Source organism: Schistocerca piceifrons, chromosome 1 (assembly GCF_021461385.2).
Source record: "Schistocerca piceifrons isolate TAMUIC-IGC-003096 chromosome 1, iqSchPice1.1, whole genome shotgun sequence".
NCBI lineage: Eukaryota > Metazoa > Arthropoda > Insecta > Orthoptera > Acrididae > Schistocerca > Schistocerca piceifrons.
Window position 1 is genome coordinate 1,098,487,440 of NC_060138.1, and position 17,341 is coordinate 1,098,504,780.

Genomic DNA, 17,341 nt, shown 5'->3' on the forward strand with positions numbered 1-17,341 from the left:
TGTGTTGCTTGTCTCATGTATAAGCTAGTGTGCAAAAAAATTGTGTTGCTTCAGTATGATGTAAGAAAATATATTGTATTGATCAAGGTTGTAGAAAACAAATTGACTCAAAGACGTCAATAATTTTCTGTATATAATGTATACTGATTAGTAATCATATATGTATATTTCATTTATAATACACAAGTCAAAACCTACTGTGACTAAGACAAGCATAAAAGAATGTCATGCATCAGCAACTCACACGAGACGTTTGAGGGTCACACATATTCCCAAGCCTAAATAGAACTCAATAAAATTTTATTTGACCCTGTAGGCCTATATTAATAAGTGTTTACTGCTGTGGGCACATCACCAACAGGACACCCACATACCACTGGAAGTATAGGTACAACAAGGTAGGGGGGGGGAAAAAAGTAATGCAAGACATACGGTTTTGTAAAATACTGGGCCTTCATACGTTTTCTACAGGTGTAATAAAATGTTCAACAGAAAATTTCAGGCATAACTTAAAAGTGCTTAGCCTGTCAATTTTATTTTTAAAGCTGAACCAGACCTTCATTTTTTCTGTATTACAATTTGTTCAAACCCTTTCAGAACAAACAATCACTTTAAATGAAAGTCAGTATCAATCAGTCCACACAATGGGAGACTGTGTAAAGTATACCTTGATAGTGTCCTCTCAGCATACCAGAATAAATGACTAATTTGAAAACTAATAAACTTTCAGTTTTGTTCTGAGTATTGAAAAGCATTAATTTGTGATAAATTGAATTATAAATATTTTTCCAGTAATTCACTGTAAAATATTTGTAACATGATAAAGTTGTTAATTTTTACAGAATTGTAACATTAGGTAATTCTTTACTGTATTTGTTTCCATATGCCTCATTTTGATACAACAGGGTACTAGATAAACGGAAAACTCAGGTTAAATAACTGGTGTGTTAACTTGACATTAAACATGTAAGAAGAGTACCTATGGGTTGGTACACTGCTACATTTATCTGTCACATGACAGTACTGTTACTTTAAGGCACACAATAATGCTCTTGAATTCAATATTTATCGCTGTTTTGTATTTTCTGCTGTCCAAAAGTGTGACTTGTATATTTGTTCATGTTGGATCTTATGCAGTTGTTGGGGTTTGAAAGAAAAGCTATACAATTTCTCACTTGTACAATACAAAATTATCAAACATTTGTTAAGCAAAATACTGTATTTTTTAATAAGAGTACATTTTTCTATGAAACAGGAAAACTGTTGATGTTATCACGCTACAATGAGAGTGTAACTCTATGGCTGTTATGGTGAACCAGAGGAGTAATACTGGAATGATACACATTTCCCTCAGTTCACTATTTAAAACATGAATTATATGAAATTCTAATCTAAAAGTAATAAAGTTAAAAATGAAAGAAAGATAAAATGTCCACACTAGGAAAAAGCTTTGTGGTGTGTAATCTCGCAGAGAATGATTGTAAAACTGAAAATATTCAGAGTGTAGATCTGGTGTTTCTTTCTTCTAGAAAAAGAGGAACACAAAGATGACAGGCATTACAAAAAGGGGCACAAAGTACACTGTGATCGTCATATTTACTTAAATGTGGCTATTTCTGACACAAGTACAGATGTTTACTGCTATTGCTATACATTTCGCTCTTCATTTAGCACAGATCAAGGTAATTAATATTTGCTGCTCGATGGGATATATTTTCAAAATGTTTTTATGACAGCTTCTCATTGCTAAACTTCAGTAATTACTGTCTTGTTTTCTGGTTACTTTTTAGTCCTCCTACAATGCACATTGTTGTTTGCAAAATATTATGAAAACTGGTTTGTATGCTCTAAGCGATAACATCAAAAACTTGGAAGTTGCTGATCTCATTGTAGTATGAAAACAGAAATTAACAGAACAGACAGAAAAAGTAGCAAGGGTGTCAGATTCTTCCTCTGCTCATCAGAAATCCTAAGCTTTATGCAGCTCTAACTGTACATAAACACAAAGCCAAGTGTACCTGCAAAAATACATCCCAAGCTAGTGAAAAGAAATGGTAAATATTCTGACCTGAAGAGTATGTTGGTGTTTGCTCAAGAATAATCTTTCTCTCCCCCAGTCGCAACCCCAATATCTGTTGTTCACTGTTGTATTTTTGGATGTATTGTTTATTGGTATGGTGTACAAAAATGATATGTATTCACCATATTCTATATGCAATAAAATATGCTATACATGTCAAGAAGTATGTTGCAAATCACTACTACAATAGCATACCACTTCATTGTAACAGATTCCAATGATGGAATTTTTATTGATATTCCCTTATGTGTGCAGTGAAAAATTTTACAGGTGATCTAAAAAGAAGAAATAAACAACAGGTGGAGTAGTAGTAATGACTTAACACGATTTTGAAGGTTGAAATGAGTTGAGCTTTATCTTCAACCACCACACCCACTACAGTTCTCATGTCAAATGCTACAAACAGGTGGATGGCATCACCATAAGAAGAACCTGCTTGCCATTTATTATTAACCTCTGCAGTTTGGACTTTGGAGAAAAGGTTCTGAGGTTGATAGTGTTGAAGCCAATGCATTTGTCCTTACACTTTGAAAAAAGTCACATTATGCAGTTTAGAACCTGCAAGAGGCTTCCAACCAACATATACATGTAGACCCAGTTACACGCAGATTTGATATCTGTGTTTTTGCATATTTGCAATTTTAGTTTTGTCAGACGTTGCCACCTGTTAACAGTAAGCGGGAGCAGTAGTGCATTGGCACACCTGTCATGTTTGTCAAGATGGGAATCATCAGTTCAGGTCAGAGCTGTGAAGTTGTACTTGATAGGGTCTGTATTTAAAATGTTAGGTGAAAGGAAAGAAAGTGTGCCTGTTGAGTGAAAGAAGCATATTTGAAAGTAAGTAGCATATTTGAAAGTCGTATTCATCAGAAACAAAGTCAGAAGCTTTGGACTGTTATGAGAAAGATGTGAGCACTGTTGACATTCAATGTGGCTTGGGACTTAGAGAATCCACTGTGAGAACTATCTGTGAAAATACGTAATCAATTCAAAAAACTGCTCAATCTCCAACCAAGTGTGACTAGAGTGACCAAATACCACATGGAGGCGATGGAAAGAATGGAAAAAATTGTAAGTCACTGGATTGAGCACCACAAGCAACAGCACTTGCCTCGCTCTCGAGCTGCTATTCAAGCTACAGCCAGTAAGTAGTTGGTGTGCAGATTTAATGAATACGGAGGACAATCCAGTGTCCTTCTTGGCCAGCTCAGATTGGTTTGATCACTTCAAGTATTCAGTAATTAAAACTTCCGGGCTAAGAGGCCGTGGTCCAATAGTAGAAATACTTCTCCCTGACGTTTCGTTGCCAGCTGCAGGGAACATCATCTGAGGTGAGTCTACGACTGGCTGCTAGGCCGTGGAGGTCCTGTTTATATAGAGCGCGTAGAGGGCGCCACCGCTCGTCACGTGTTGTCAACAGTAAAACTATCTCATCAGAAACAAAGTCAGAAGCTTTGGACTGTTATGAGAAAGATGTGAGCACTGTTGACATTCAATGTGGCTTGGGACTGTGATGTAGGAGATAGTTTTAATGTTGACAACACGTGACGAGTGGTGGCGCCCTCTACGCGCTCTATATAAACAGGACCTCCACGGCCTAGCAGCCAGTCGTAGACTCACCTCAGATGATGTTGCCTGCAGCTGGCAACGAAACGTCAGGGAGAAGTATTTCTACTATTGGACCATGGCCTCTTAGCCTGGAAGTTTTAATTACTGAAGACGCCGGCCGTGAAAGCCTACACGCTATGACTTCAAGCATTGTTTTGACTTTCACAACATTAAAATGACATAAGAGGCAGCTGCAACTGGAGCTGAGGAATTAAAAAATAAGAGGTTTAAAGAAATTGCAACAGAAAAAGGCTATGCTGCCAAGCAGGTTTCCAACTTGATGTAACAGGTGCCTAAGGAAACGCTGCAATGGATTATAAATTAAAACCACCTTATCACCTACCCCTCTCAAAATCATGGGACACTAGGCTGTACAAAGGCTGGAGTTCACTGGAGACGGAATAAAAGAGCCTAGATGACTTCTGCTAGTTTCAGTGATTATTTTGTTAATGAACTGTAAGAAACAATATTCCCAGCATCCCAATTTCCACTATCGATTCAAATAAAAACATTCTGCCAGCAAACACTACATATATCCTGCAACTCAAGGACTAGGGTGTTAATTCTTTGTTCAAGGCATGCTACCTGTATAAAACTTTCTTCAGCCTCATAGAAGAATGTGATTCAAATGACGAACTTACCATCAAACAGAGGAAAATCCAGGATGGAATGTAACAACATTATGAGAAGGAAAGTTGCTACTCACCATATAGTGGAGATGCTGAGTCACAGATAGGCACAACAAAAAGACTTTCACAATTAAAGCTTTTGGCCATTGGTCTTCATCAACATTAGACACACACACGCACACGCGCACACACACACACACACACACACACACACACACACACACACACACACACAAAAATGCAACTTGCACACATGACTGCAGTCTCTGGCAACTGAAACCAGTGTGGTTTCAGTTGCCTGAGACTGCAGTCGTGTGTGTATGTGTGTCTATTGTTGATGAGAGCTTTAATTGTTAAAGTCTTTTTGTTGTGCCTATCTGCGACTCAGCAACTCCTCTATATGGTGAATAGCAACTTCCCTTCTCATCATATAGAACTTACCATCAAGAGTTTCTTGCAACATTAAGCAACTGATGTTACTAGAGATGCATGGACTGACATCATTCCAAAATGTATGACTGATGTATGAGGAAACTGTGGCCCAATGCTTTGCCATTGCTAGAATATGAAGTGATCAGAGATATCACTGTTGCAGCTTAGGAAATTGCAGAAATGGCATGGATTCACTGATGTCTAAGAAAATATGTGTGACCTTCTAAACTCACATTTTGGGATCTGGGCAACAACCTTTGACAGTTGCCAGTGACAACAGTAATAAAGAAGAAATGAAAGTCAAGGAAGTTCAGCCTTTTAAAAATCTGACAGTGAAGAAAATGGCAGAGGCCTTGAAAATCGTCAATGCTGAACTGACAATAACAATTTCTGAACAACATACTCCTGGAGAAATAAGGAGCGCAACAGTGAAAAGAGAAACTGACTATTCTCTTAAATGTTCCAACTGTATAATCAACTGGCAAAAAAACACAGCCAACAAACATTTCTTTGCGAAACAGTGTGACACTTCAAATGCATGTCAAACGCCTAGCAAGAACACTTCAGCTGCAAAAGATTTGCATATAAAAAAATCCATCATAGAAACTGAACCACCTATAGAACCAACATATTTTTCCAATGTATATGATCCAGGTTCTATTTATAGTGTAGATGGATTTGATGAAAATGATTTTAGTGTATCATTATTATTATTATTATTATTATTATTATTATTATTATATTTATTATGTGTTCAGGGTCAAATGTTTAAGTTTACAAATTTTGCATTAAAATGCATTTTGGGAAGATAATCAACAGATATTTTTGGTAAAAATACTAAGAAACTCTGCTGTTTTAAACTTACTATTGAGTAAACAAGAACCTAACCCCGTATCTTACATATAAAATGACTCTCGATTTACACAAATTTGGGATGCATGGCAATTTTGCAGAATGTAAGATTTGCATACAACAAGATTTACCTTCTACAAAGAAGAGGTTGACAGTGTTAAATTCTTGATGTTAAAACTTGATGATAAACTCAGCTGAGAAGAGCATACAAAAGATCTGCTGAAACACTTAAATAATATGAATGATGTCACTCATTAATGATGTACATTAAAAGAAGTTGGCACACTTCAGCTTACTGTCAATCCATAGTGTCATATGGCATCATATTTTGGGAAAACTCATCAAGGCAAGAGAAGAGTTCACTCTAAGTCCAAAAGAAGGTAATATGAATTAACTATTGTACAAATCCAAGAACATAATGCTGAAAGTTGTTCAAAGAAATTGGTATACTAACATTGCTTCACAGTACGTTTATTCCTTAATTAAGTTTGCCATAAGTAAAATGTCTCTTTTCAACCAACAGCTCAGTCGATGGATCAAAAATTTAGCTACTAATGGAGAACAATTTGCAAACAAACTAGAGGATTTATTGATCGCCAACTTCTCACACACCAATGTTTAATTTCTTAACAGAACCATATTAGAATATTACTAACACTGTCACATGAGATGAGTGCTATGTATTATCTGACTTCAGTACAGCTTCAGTGCAGAAATCAATCTGTGAAGTAAACCTTGTAATCTGTTTGTTATATGGGTGCTTGGTTATAATAATCTAGAAATTATCCTAAAACTTTATTTCATATCTTTAAAAGATTGTGGTAAGCTTTTTATTTAATTTGGAAATGGAAAAATATGTATTTTTTCACGCCCCTGATGCTTCCCACTTGGGATCTGTGGAAGAAGCATTACCATCTGACTTCTTTTGTAATTATGTGTTACGTATTTTCATTTTGCTGTGTTTTCCACATCCTCGAGGATCTGCTGACTATGGGCTGACACAACAAACAGTGTATCATCATCTAATGTAATTTAATATCTTCTTTAGGTAAATCAGCTCTGCAGTGTGGTATTATGTAGTCAATTGGGACAATATAGTTTGATGGTGTATGTGTATATTCATATGTAATATCAGAAAAATAATTAAGTCACTCCCAGGAGACATCACACTAGTAGTGCTGAGCACTGCCTTAGCTTTAACGGTGGCTTAAATTTGATGACAGAAAGAGTCTGATAGTTTTTTCAGGCATGACATACCCAGCTGAATACACTTTCTTACCATTAGATCCTCTAGTGCTCTCAAATTGCTAGGATGTTGATTGCTACATTTCAAATGCTGTCCCAAAAGGTCGCTGAAATTTTCTATGGATTAAAACAAGGAGATTTACTCAGCCAGTTGCAGTGCGACAGAGTGACTGAACATTCGTCAAACCAGAAATGTGCAGCTCTGTGAACATGGCTACTGTTACCTTGGAAGTGTTCACAGTATATTCACCACATGTAAAAGAAAGTGCAAACATTTGGTCACAGAGTGTTTGAATGTAAATTCTGGCTCATGTTCACGGTAACCAGGATGAGGCCCAAATCAAGGAAAGAAAAACACACCCACACCATCACAGAAATACCTCTGGCCTGAACTATACTCTCCACACACTATGGATTAAATGTCTCATTGCTTTGTCAATGCACCTGATGCCTCGAAGTGTTTGAAAATATGCAAAATTACGACTTTTCAGTCCACACTAAATACTTCCCATTGGATACTGTCCAGTTTCAATATTGTTCTGCCCACTGAAGATGTGCAGTTTTATGTGCCATTATGAGCAATAGCCTTTTTGCGAGGTACCCCACTCCAGCATTGCGTGTAGTTCCATTTGCAATGTTCACTCACGAATTGGTTGAGCCGGATCTGCATTCACTGACATCAGCAATACTCGTAACACTCGTAAACGATCATCACTGAAAGGTGTGACAATTATCTCAAATCCCTGTCAATTAAGATATATTTACAGCCACAGTTTGCACGCCACGTTATATGTCTGCATTTGGTACACCATTCCTTCTAGACACAATGGGCAGTCTGCATTGAAATGCCAACAAAGTGGGCAACTACATTCACAGCAAACACACCCCAACACAATAGCTGATCTCTGCCATTTGTCATGTTGACCTACAATACAATGATTTCATACAGCTAAGAAGCACACATTTCACTCCATGCCTGATGGCGATGGTAGAGGGTCACATGACCACCTGATATGAGGTCTGCACCATCCACAGCATTCCAAAGTGACCACTGTGCTATTTTATTGGAGATGACTACCATTTCATTCCCCGTGTGTGTGTGGGGGGGGGGGGGGGGCAGGGGGGGGGGGGGGTAGGAGGGTGTGTGTGTGTGTGTATGTGGGGGGGGGGGGGGTGGCACGCATTTACTGTACTGGAAATTGTCCAAAGTCTTAGTAACGTTTCCACTATTTTTTACGTGTTGGGATTTCCTTTCTTTGCATCATAATATTCAGTTTACTGTGGTTGAGCGGAAAGGTGATTGGTTGTGGTTCCCAGATGATTTCTTATGGAGGAGAATAGATTGTCCTTTTTTACATAGCATCTATTGCAAAGTGATGCCTACCAATCTTTATTCGTTAATATCTAGTTGTCACCACTTCTCAATGACGGAGTGCTGAAACAGTTGTCGATAGGCCTCCCTGCCCTTTCTGACAGATGAAGCCTAGCTGATCAGTTATACCACATGATGAAAATTTTCATGAAAAAAAGATACAGTGAATATCAAATCATATCCCACAGAAAATTGGCACAGAATTATATGAATAAAAAGAAATACCCAAAATAAATCAGATATTCCCCTTGTACTGGCAATGTAATCATTAAATTTAACAGTTTACTGCAGAAACACAACACAAAGTATAAAGGTAAACAAGCACCTAATAGTTCTGGGATTCAGGTGTCCACATGCTCATAAACAACAAAGAAATCATCACTAAGCTTTCAGACAAGATCATCCCTCATACCTAACAGACCAGGGGAGGGGACAGGGAGGGAGGGAGGGAAGGGGGGGAGGGGGGGGGGGAGAGGGAGAGAGAGAGAGAGAGAGAGAGAGAGAGAGAGAGAGAGAGAGAGAGAGAGAGGGGGGGGGGGTGTACACTGGGCTTCTACCCATCACCCATCAAGATTCTTCTCTTACCTCGTCTGGTTAAGAACGATTAAGGCCTACAGAAACCATGCATTTACCAAATTCCTGGCAAGTATGGTATAGTACTCAACGAACAATCAATTTCTACAGTCAAACAATGGTCCAAAAAACACCTGTGCTGTACATAGCTCTAACAACATAGCACATCTGCCATGGCAGAACATTGCCTTTCTACAGACTATGCAATAAATTACATCATCATCATCATTTAAGATTGATTATGCCTTTCAGCATTCAGTCTGGAGCATAGTCCCCCCTTATAAAATTCATCCCTGATCCCCTATTCAATGCTAACATTGGTGCCTCTTCTGATGTTAAGCCTATTACTTCAAAATCATTCTTAAGCGAATCCAGGTTCCTTCTCCTTGGTCTACCCTGACTCCCCCTACCCTCTACTGCTGAACCCATGAGTCTCTTGGGTAACCTTGCTTCTCCCATCCGTGTAACATGATCCCACCATCTAAGCCTGTTTGCCCTGACGGCTACATCTATAGAGTTCATTCCCAGTTTTTCTTTGATTTCCTCATTGTGGACACCCTCCTGCCATTGTTCCCATCTACTAGTACCTGCAATCATCCTAGCTACTTTCATATCCATAACCTCAACCTTATTGATAAGGTAACCTGAATCCACCCAGCTTTCGCTCCCATACAACAAAGTTGGTCAAAAGATTGAATGATGCACAGATAACTTAGTCTTGGTACTGACTTCCTTCTTGCAGAAGAGAGTAGATCGTAGCTGAGTGCTCACTGCATTAGCTTTGCTACACCTCACTTCCAGTTCTTTCACTATGTTGCCATCCTTTGAGAATATGCATCCTAAGTAGTTGAAACCGTCCACCTGTTCTAACTTTGTTCCTCCTATTTGGCACTCAATCCGTTTATATCTCTTTCCCACTGACATTACTTTCGTTTTGGAGATGCTAATCTTCATACCATAGTCCTTACATTTCTGATCTAGCGCTGAAATATTACTTTGCAAACTTTCAATTGAATCTGCCATCGCAACTAAGTCATCCGCATATGCAAGACTGCTTATTTTGTGTTCACATATCTTAAACTCACCCAGCCAGTCTATTGTTTTCAGCATATGACCCATAAATAATATGAACAACAGTGGAGACAGTTTGCAGCCTTGTCTTACCCCTGAAACTACTCTGAACCATGAACTCAATTTACCGTCAACTCTAACTGCTGCCTAACTATCCATGTAAAGACCTTTAATTGCTTGCAAAAGTTTGCCTCCTATTCCATAATATCGTAGACAGGCAATAACTTCCGCCTAGGAACCCGGTCATATGCCTTTCCTAGATCTATAAAGCATAGATACAATTCCCTGTTCCACTCTTAACACTTCTCCATTATTTGCCGTAAGCTAAAGATCTGGTCCTGACAACCTCTAAGAGAACTAAACCCACACTGATTTTCATCCAATTTGTCCTCAACTAATACTCGCACTTTCCTGTCAACAATATCTGAGAAGATTTTATCCACAATGCTGATTAAAGAGATACCTATGTAGTTGTTACAATCTTTTCTGTTTCCACATTTAAAGATTGGTGTGATTACTGCTTTCGTCTAGTCTGATGGAACCTGTCGCAACTCCCACGCCATTTCAATTATCCTGTGTAGCCATTTAAGACCTGACATTCCACTGTATTTGATGAGTTCCGACTTAATTTCATCCACCCCAGCCACTTCATTGCACTGCAATCTATTGACCATTTTCTCCACTTCCTCAAATGTGATTCTATTTCCATCATCATTCCTATCCGATTGTACATCGAAATCTGAAACATTACTGATCATATTTTCTGCAATTATCTGTTTGGCTTTGTTTCTTTCTTCAACATAACTTTCTCTGTCTACCTGAGTTCTAGTATGTAGCCATTTTTGGTACGCCTTCTTTTTCCTTTTACAGACTGCCTTGACTGTGTCATTCCACCATGCTGTTTGCTTCTTCCTACCTTTACACACTATAGTTCCAAGACATTCTTTAGCCACTGTTAGTACTGTGTCCCTGTACCTTGTCCATTCCTTTTCCAATGACTGTAATTGACTCCATTCAACTAACTGGTACCTTTCTGAGATCACTGTTATGTACTTGCACCTAATTTCCTTATCCTGAAGTTTCTCCACTCTTATCCTCCTATATATGGACCTGACCTCCTGCACTTTTGGCCTCACAATACCAATTTTACTGCAGATTAAATAGTGATCAATGTCATCAAAGAATCCCCTGAATACACGTGTGCCCCTCACAGCCTTCCTGAATTCCTGATCTGTTATTATATAGTCAATGACAGATCTGGTTCCCCTGCCATCCCAAGTATACCGGTGAATGTTCTTATGTTTAAAAAAGGAGTTTGTGATTACTAAGCCCATACTGGCACAGAAATCCAAGAGTTGTTTCCCGTTCATATTGGCCTCCATATCCTTTCCAAATTTACCCATAACCTTTTCATACCCTTCTGTTCGATTCCCAATCCTGGTACTAAAATCACCCATGAGCAGAACACTGTCCTTGTCCTTTACTCTAACAACTACATCGCTGAGTGTGCCATAAAAACTATCCACCTTATCTTGATCTGTCCCTTCACAATGCGAATATACTGACACAATCCTAATTTTCTTGCTAGACACTGTCAAATCTATCCACATCAGTCGTTTGTTTACATACCTTATTGCAACTACGCTGGGTTCCATATCTTTCCTGATGTAAAGCCATACACCCCATTGTGCTATTCCTGCATTGACTGACAGGTAGACCTTGTGTTCTCTCACTTCCTCTTCTTTCTCACCCCTTACCCAAATGTCACTAACAGCTAAAACGTCCAACCCCATCTTACTTGCAGCCTCTGCCAGCTCTACCTTCTTCCCAGAGTAGCCCCCATTGATATTAATAGCTCCCCATCTCGTTACCATTCGTTTGCCGAGTCGTATCTTAGGAGTCCCTGGTTTGTCAATTAGAGGTGGGACTCCGTCACCTCCAAAGGTCCATATAAATTACAATGGCACAAAATTGGTTATACATGAAACAGCTTACTCAGAGAGTGTTGTTAAAGAGTATGTTGAAATTCAAACATGCAGACAGTTTAATAAACTGAGATACAGATTCCAACTGAGCAACACAAGGAAAGCTCCTTTAGACTTACTAAAAACCAAATGGTGGGTGAAATGGCACCTGCAACAGAACAAGAAATCAACAATAGCCAGGACCAGGACATAAGAACTGCAGTCTTTTTATCATGACCCAGCAATGTTTTTGTTTCGGTTGGTCTGGGCCTCTTGGCAGAGATTGTTATAGCTACAAATGCCTTAGTAGAGCACTGTGAGTCTAGCAAATTGTCACCTAATGGCAGCACAGTATATTGCTAAAACACCATGAGCTCTACAATATCAATGAGCAAGGTGGTGCAGAGCATTGCACTGGAGTGCAGTAGCACACTGGACTCATATTTAGGAGAACAGCAATTCAGTGATCCTGCTGGCCACCGAGACTTAAGTTTTCTGTAGTTTTTTTTTTCTGTGGTTTCCCTAAATTTCTTAAGGCAAATGCTGGAATTGGTGCTTTGCTACAAAGAACATGGCCAATTTCATCGCTGTCCTTTCTCAGCCTCAGTTCTGCTCTGATTCTAATGACCTCACCGTTGACAGAACGTTTAACTTAAACTTTCCTTCGTCCTACAACATCATGTTGCTAGATGCTCAGAAATACGTCCAGTATGTAGAACACCAGGGAAACATTAGACCACATGTAAGTTCATGAACAGATAACACAAAGGTGAGTTTACACTAACAGGAAGTACGGTGATAGTGGTTTGAGAAAGGGTTTTTTTTTTAATCCATTCTTACAGACCTATGATTGTAACTTCCTGGCAGATTAAACTGTGTGTAGGTCCAGGACTCGAACCTGGACTTTGAATTTTGTAGGCAATGCTCTTACAAATTGAGGTATCCAGGCACATCTCACAACTCACCCTCACAGTTTTACTTCTGCAAGGAACTCTTTCCTACCTTACAAACTTCACACAAGTTCCCTTGCATACCTTGCGGAGCTAGCACTCCAGGAAGAAACAAGTCTGTGGAGAGAGTGGAATATTGGCTTAGGAACAGCCTAAGGGATTGTTTTCAGAGAGAGCATACACTGCCCTGTAGAGTGAAAGATTCATTCTGGAAACAATCTCCTAGACTGTAGCTAAACCAGTTTTCCACAAAATCCTTTCTTCCAGAAGTGCTAGTCTCACAAGGTATGCAAAATTTCTGTGAAGCTTGGAAGGTAGGAAAGCTATATGCATGGATAACTCAATCTGTAAGACCATTTCCCACACAATGCAAGTTTCCAGGCTCGAGTCCTGGACCTATATATGGTTTTAATCTGCCAGGAATCTTCAACAGAGTGCACATTCCACTGCGGAGGATGAGATTCAGTCTGGCACAAAGACTGTCTTCCCCAAACTGGATGGGATCCTTCAATGACATAATGTGCCACACAACACAGTTTGTAATGTACACTGACAAATAGCTGGAAGAGCACCACTTTAATTTCAAAATAACTTGTGGCACCCAAATTGTCCCAGCTTTAACATAATTGAGCCCTGTGGCATTATCTTGATATGACATTTGCACACACACATCTTCATGTATGCACTGACATGTATGGTTGAACATTTTTTGCAAACACTACATACAGTGTTCTTAAAGTATACAATGCAGAGCTCTCAGCACACAACTCAGCTATTTCCAAAACATCTAGCTGTCATGTGTTTCAAACAAATGCTTCTCTGTATACTCGAAAATGGTGATGAAAATTAGACTTACCAGTGTATTACGAACACTAGATTAACTTCTGCGCTTACTTCACATTAACTGTTTTTTTTTTTTTATTTCCATCTGTAGTGAAGCAATGCTACCTGTAATTGACAAAACTTGTAAACATTTCGTACACAAGCATACTGGTAATTCAAACTGCTTTTTTGTGTTCTGAAATGGATGCCAGTACATGTTGCTCAGCTATAAAAATGTCTCCTGAACAACGATACCTTTCAAAAAGGATCAACAGTTCTTTTTAAGTTTGGAAGGTAGGAGACGAGATACTGGCAGAAGTAAAGCTGTGAGTACCGGGCATGAGTCGTGCTTCAGTAGCTCAGATGGTAGAGCACTTGCCCGCGAAAGGCAAAGGTCCAGAGTTCGAGTCTCGGTCGGGCACACAGTTGTAATCTGCCAGGAAGTTTCAGTTCTTTTTAAATTTGATTTCAGTTTCTCAAATAAATCTTGACCATATAAAGGTGCCAACCTTCTCTCTCCCCAGTAATGTGGAGATGTGGTAAGACACTGCACTCTTACTCAGGAGGAAGCCAGTTCTCTCCATAAAGGCGTTTCCCTCCATAGAGCCATATGGAATTATATATTCCGTTATTCATTTAAATCACTCAAGACAAATGCCAGGATTATTTGTCTCCTCTGTCCTTCTCCAATGGAAGCTTGTTCTACATCTCTAATGAGATTTTAAACCCCAATCTTCCTACCTTTCCTGTCTTCTCTCCTCCACCTTTCCCTCTGTAAATGTGCATATATATTTTTAATGACATACATGAACAGAGAAAACATGTCCAAGTATAACAAATTGAAGGAGAAATAAATAACAAACTATAAATGACAAGGATGTAGTTTTCAGTTATATCAAAAATGTATTTTTGTGTTACATGAAGTCATCTGAATAAAGTTAACTTCAGACTTTTCTAGGTTTGCATGATGAAAAACAAATACAACTGACAAGAACAAAAGCAGTATAGGGGCAAATGACAGACATTAAAATTCAACAAATATTAAATGAAGATACATCTATGAAATTAAAATTCTGAGTCCCACTACACATTTCATACAATTTGAGCTTTTTTGTCCCCCCCCCCCCTCCCTCTCTCTCTCTCTCTCTCTCTCTCTCTCTCTCTCTCTCTCTCTCTCTCTCTCTTTCTCCATTCCACCGCTCCTCACCCATCTTACGGTGTGTTGTATGTAATGGAGCACAACAAAGATGCATCACCTGATAAGACCTAACTGTTGCTTTATCAACATTTCTAAAACTGATGCAATATAACAAAAAATTTGTTTTCAGCAATAATTTGATAGTCATCTCAATATGGCATTTCTGCTCAGTGTTATAGTTACTTTTTTCCTTGCTTTTATTTTTCCATGTTTGCAGAGGTAATTTGCAGCACATAATCAGTGGTACTTCCAAGATATAGACATACAGAACAAATAAAAATGGAAAAGTGGTTTTCAAAGGAAGGTAATATCACAAAGCATTATAAATAAATTGATAAGGACACCATTAAGTGATTCAGTGTATTGTGAAGAGTAAGAGACGTTATTCATACTCTTAATGTTAATACAAATACTGCAACAAGGAACAGTCATTTTTCATAAATAGCATCACAAATAGGAATAAAAATATCACAGTTTCACCTGGTTAAATGTGTAGTAAACTAAAATAATCTTACTAATTCAGTTACTAACATATTAAATAAACAAGTCAGAAACATGAAAATAACAATCAAAGATTACACTATACATGACAACAAGAACAGATAAACTAGTTGTACTCAACCAAGCAAATGGTTGTAATGCTGACAGCATTTGAAATAACTGCATCTTGATTTTCTTGAAAGACAAAGATCTTTCTTCAGAAAAAGTTAAACATGGTGACAGCATAGCTACACAAATTTGAAGGGAAGTAGAAATGAAACAGAAAAAAAACTTATAAAATGATTTTAAGAGAAGGTCAAGCTCAGAGTCATATTTACAGGTATTTTGTTTTCTTCTTCCAACCCTACAGCAAACACTTTTAGTAGGTACAGCCAATCCCTGTGTTCACACTATAACGACAAATAATTTAAATTTTGGAAAAGATAAAAGCATTGACCATTTCTCTGATTTCCATGGAGAAATACTACTTTGTACACAATGACTACCTTGGAAGATCTGTACTTATATCTGCAATTACATAAGCAGCAGCAGTCCAAACCGCAGTGCACAAGTCGAGAGCATGTGGATCTTCCACAGTCATCATATCTGCTGCCGAATGATGGAACCAGTAGTAATGTTCATTTGCATTGAGAAGGCTTGAACCAGGTATGCCAGCATCTGTCCATAGTTTTATGTCTGGTCCTCCGTCTTGTGGAGTAGTATACTTGCTAGCATTCAGTGGCCTAAGAAGTCTGAAACAATGATAAAACACCAGTTAGCAAACATAAAAGTTTCTCTAATATAATGCATGTTTGTAGAAGTGAATGTCACTATTTAAATGAGAGAAAGAAATGATAAAACTGTGTACGACAGTATGCAGCTGGTTTGTTAACATCCATTTTTTTGCTTTTCTCAGTACATCAACCAGTCTTCTATAATCTCTCTCTCTCTCTCTCTCTCTCTCTCTCTCTCTCTCTCTCTCTCACACACACACACACACACACACACACACACACACACACACACCTCCTACCTCCCCCTTCTCCTCTTTTCAACTGCATCAACAGCAATTACGGGTCTTGCACCCAGAGTCTAGATGTAGGACACTGAGCAAGCATTTTTCTATATGTTTTTCACATTTGCTATTCAGCCATGCAGAAAGTTATATATAAATGGTAGCATGGCTGATGGAATTTTAAAACAGTTAAATTCTTTAATACCAAATACTTTTCCTGGAAATGATACTTCAAAGATCCATCTCTTGATCCATCCATTTGCACTCATCCATTGCAACTGCAAAAATGCAGGTCCAAATACCTTCTGAGTGCCCCATTGTCAGCAGTTAGAATGAAACAGCACCAAGACTATTACCTGACATTCTTGTAGTACTACCCATCATTCTACTTTTTATCCTTACTTAGGATTGGTTTGCTTATATAAGCTGTGTTTCTCTATAGTCCCTATCATTCTTCTTTCTTCCATATAAACTTCCAATTCCTTGAGGAAGAACATCATCCAATGTTTGTCAATATGTGTGATATTCTCTCTGTACAAAACACAAAGAAAATACCAAAATGGTGATAAAAGATTGTATGGGATTAAATATGGCTGGGAGACCCTATCCAGGGTTCTTCTGCCATCTGAAGCAAGACTTCTATTTGATACAACTTGCAGATGTGTGCATCTGATGAAAACACTGAGTCTGGAGTGAAGAAAATTTTCAACTCAGCTGTGAACCCAACCCATGAAAATAACTTCATACAATGCTTCATACTACTACAATGGTGTATGTTGTCAAAGACAAGAAGATAATGCACGATTTCTCAAGATCTCAAGTGAGGGTAATATATTTTAAGATGAGGTCTTCCTTTATGTGTAGAATGAACTATAACTTCTTCCTTACTGGAATACTTAAAAGTTTAAAAATTAAGTTCATAGTGGTAGTGATAGAGACAAATTTTGACATCAAAGGCTGACAAACCAGTTAACTTGATACAACCAGAGTGGTGAGTGTGCCCACCTAAAATTTTTTGCTTGTCAACAGTTCAAAATGTCTCTCAAAGGG

General features: G+C 38.4%; 1 protein-coding gene across 3 annotated transcripts in view; it reads right to left on the bottom strand.

The window, feature by feature from the left end:
• Positions 1-15,250: 15,250 nt before the first annotated feature.
• LOC124798425 (carboxypeptidase Q-like) overlaps positions 15,251-17,341 on the bottom strand; it is a 77,380-nt gene continuing 75,289 nt past the window's right edge. Inside the window, exon 6 of one of the 3 annotated variants that reach the window (XM_047261852.1) lies at positions 15,251-16,028. In XM_047261852.1, coding sequence (XP_047117808.1) covers positions 15,779-16,028 — 250 coding nt within the window. In that variant the 3' untranslated portion in view covers positions 15,251-15,778. The remainder of the gene's footprint in view (positions 16,029-17,341) is intronic. The other 2 variants (XM_047261835.1, XM_047261861.1) reach the window with 2 other exon arrangements.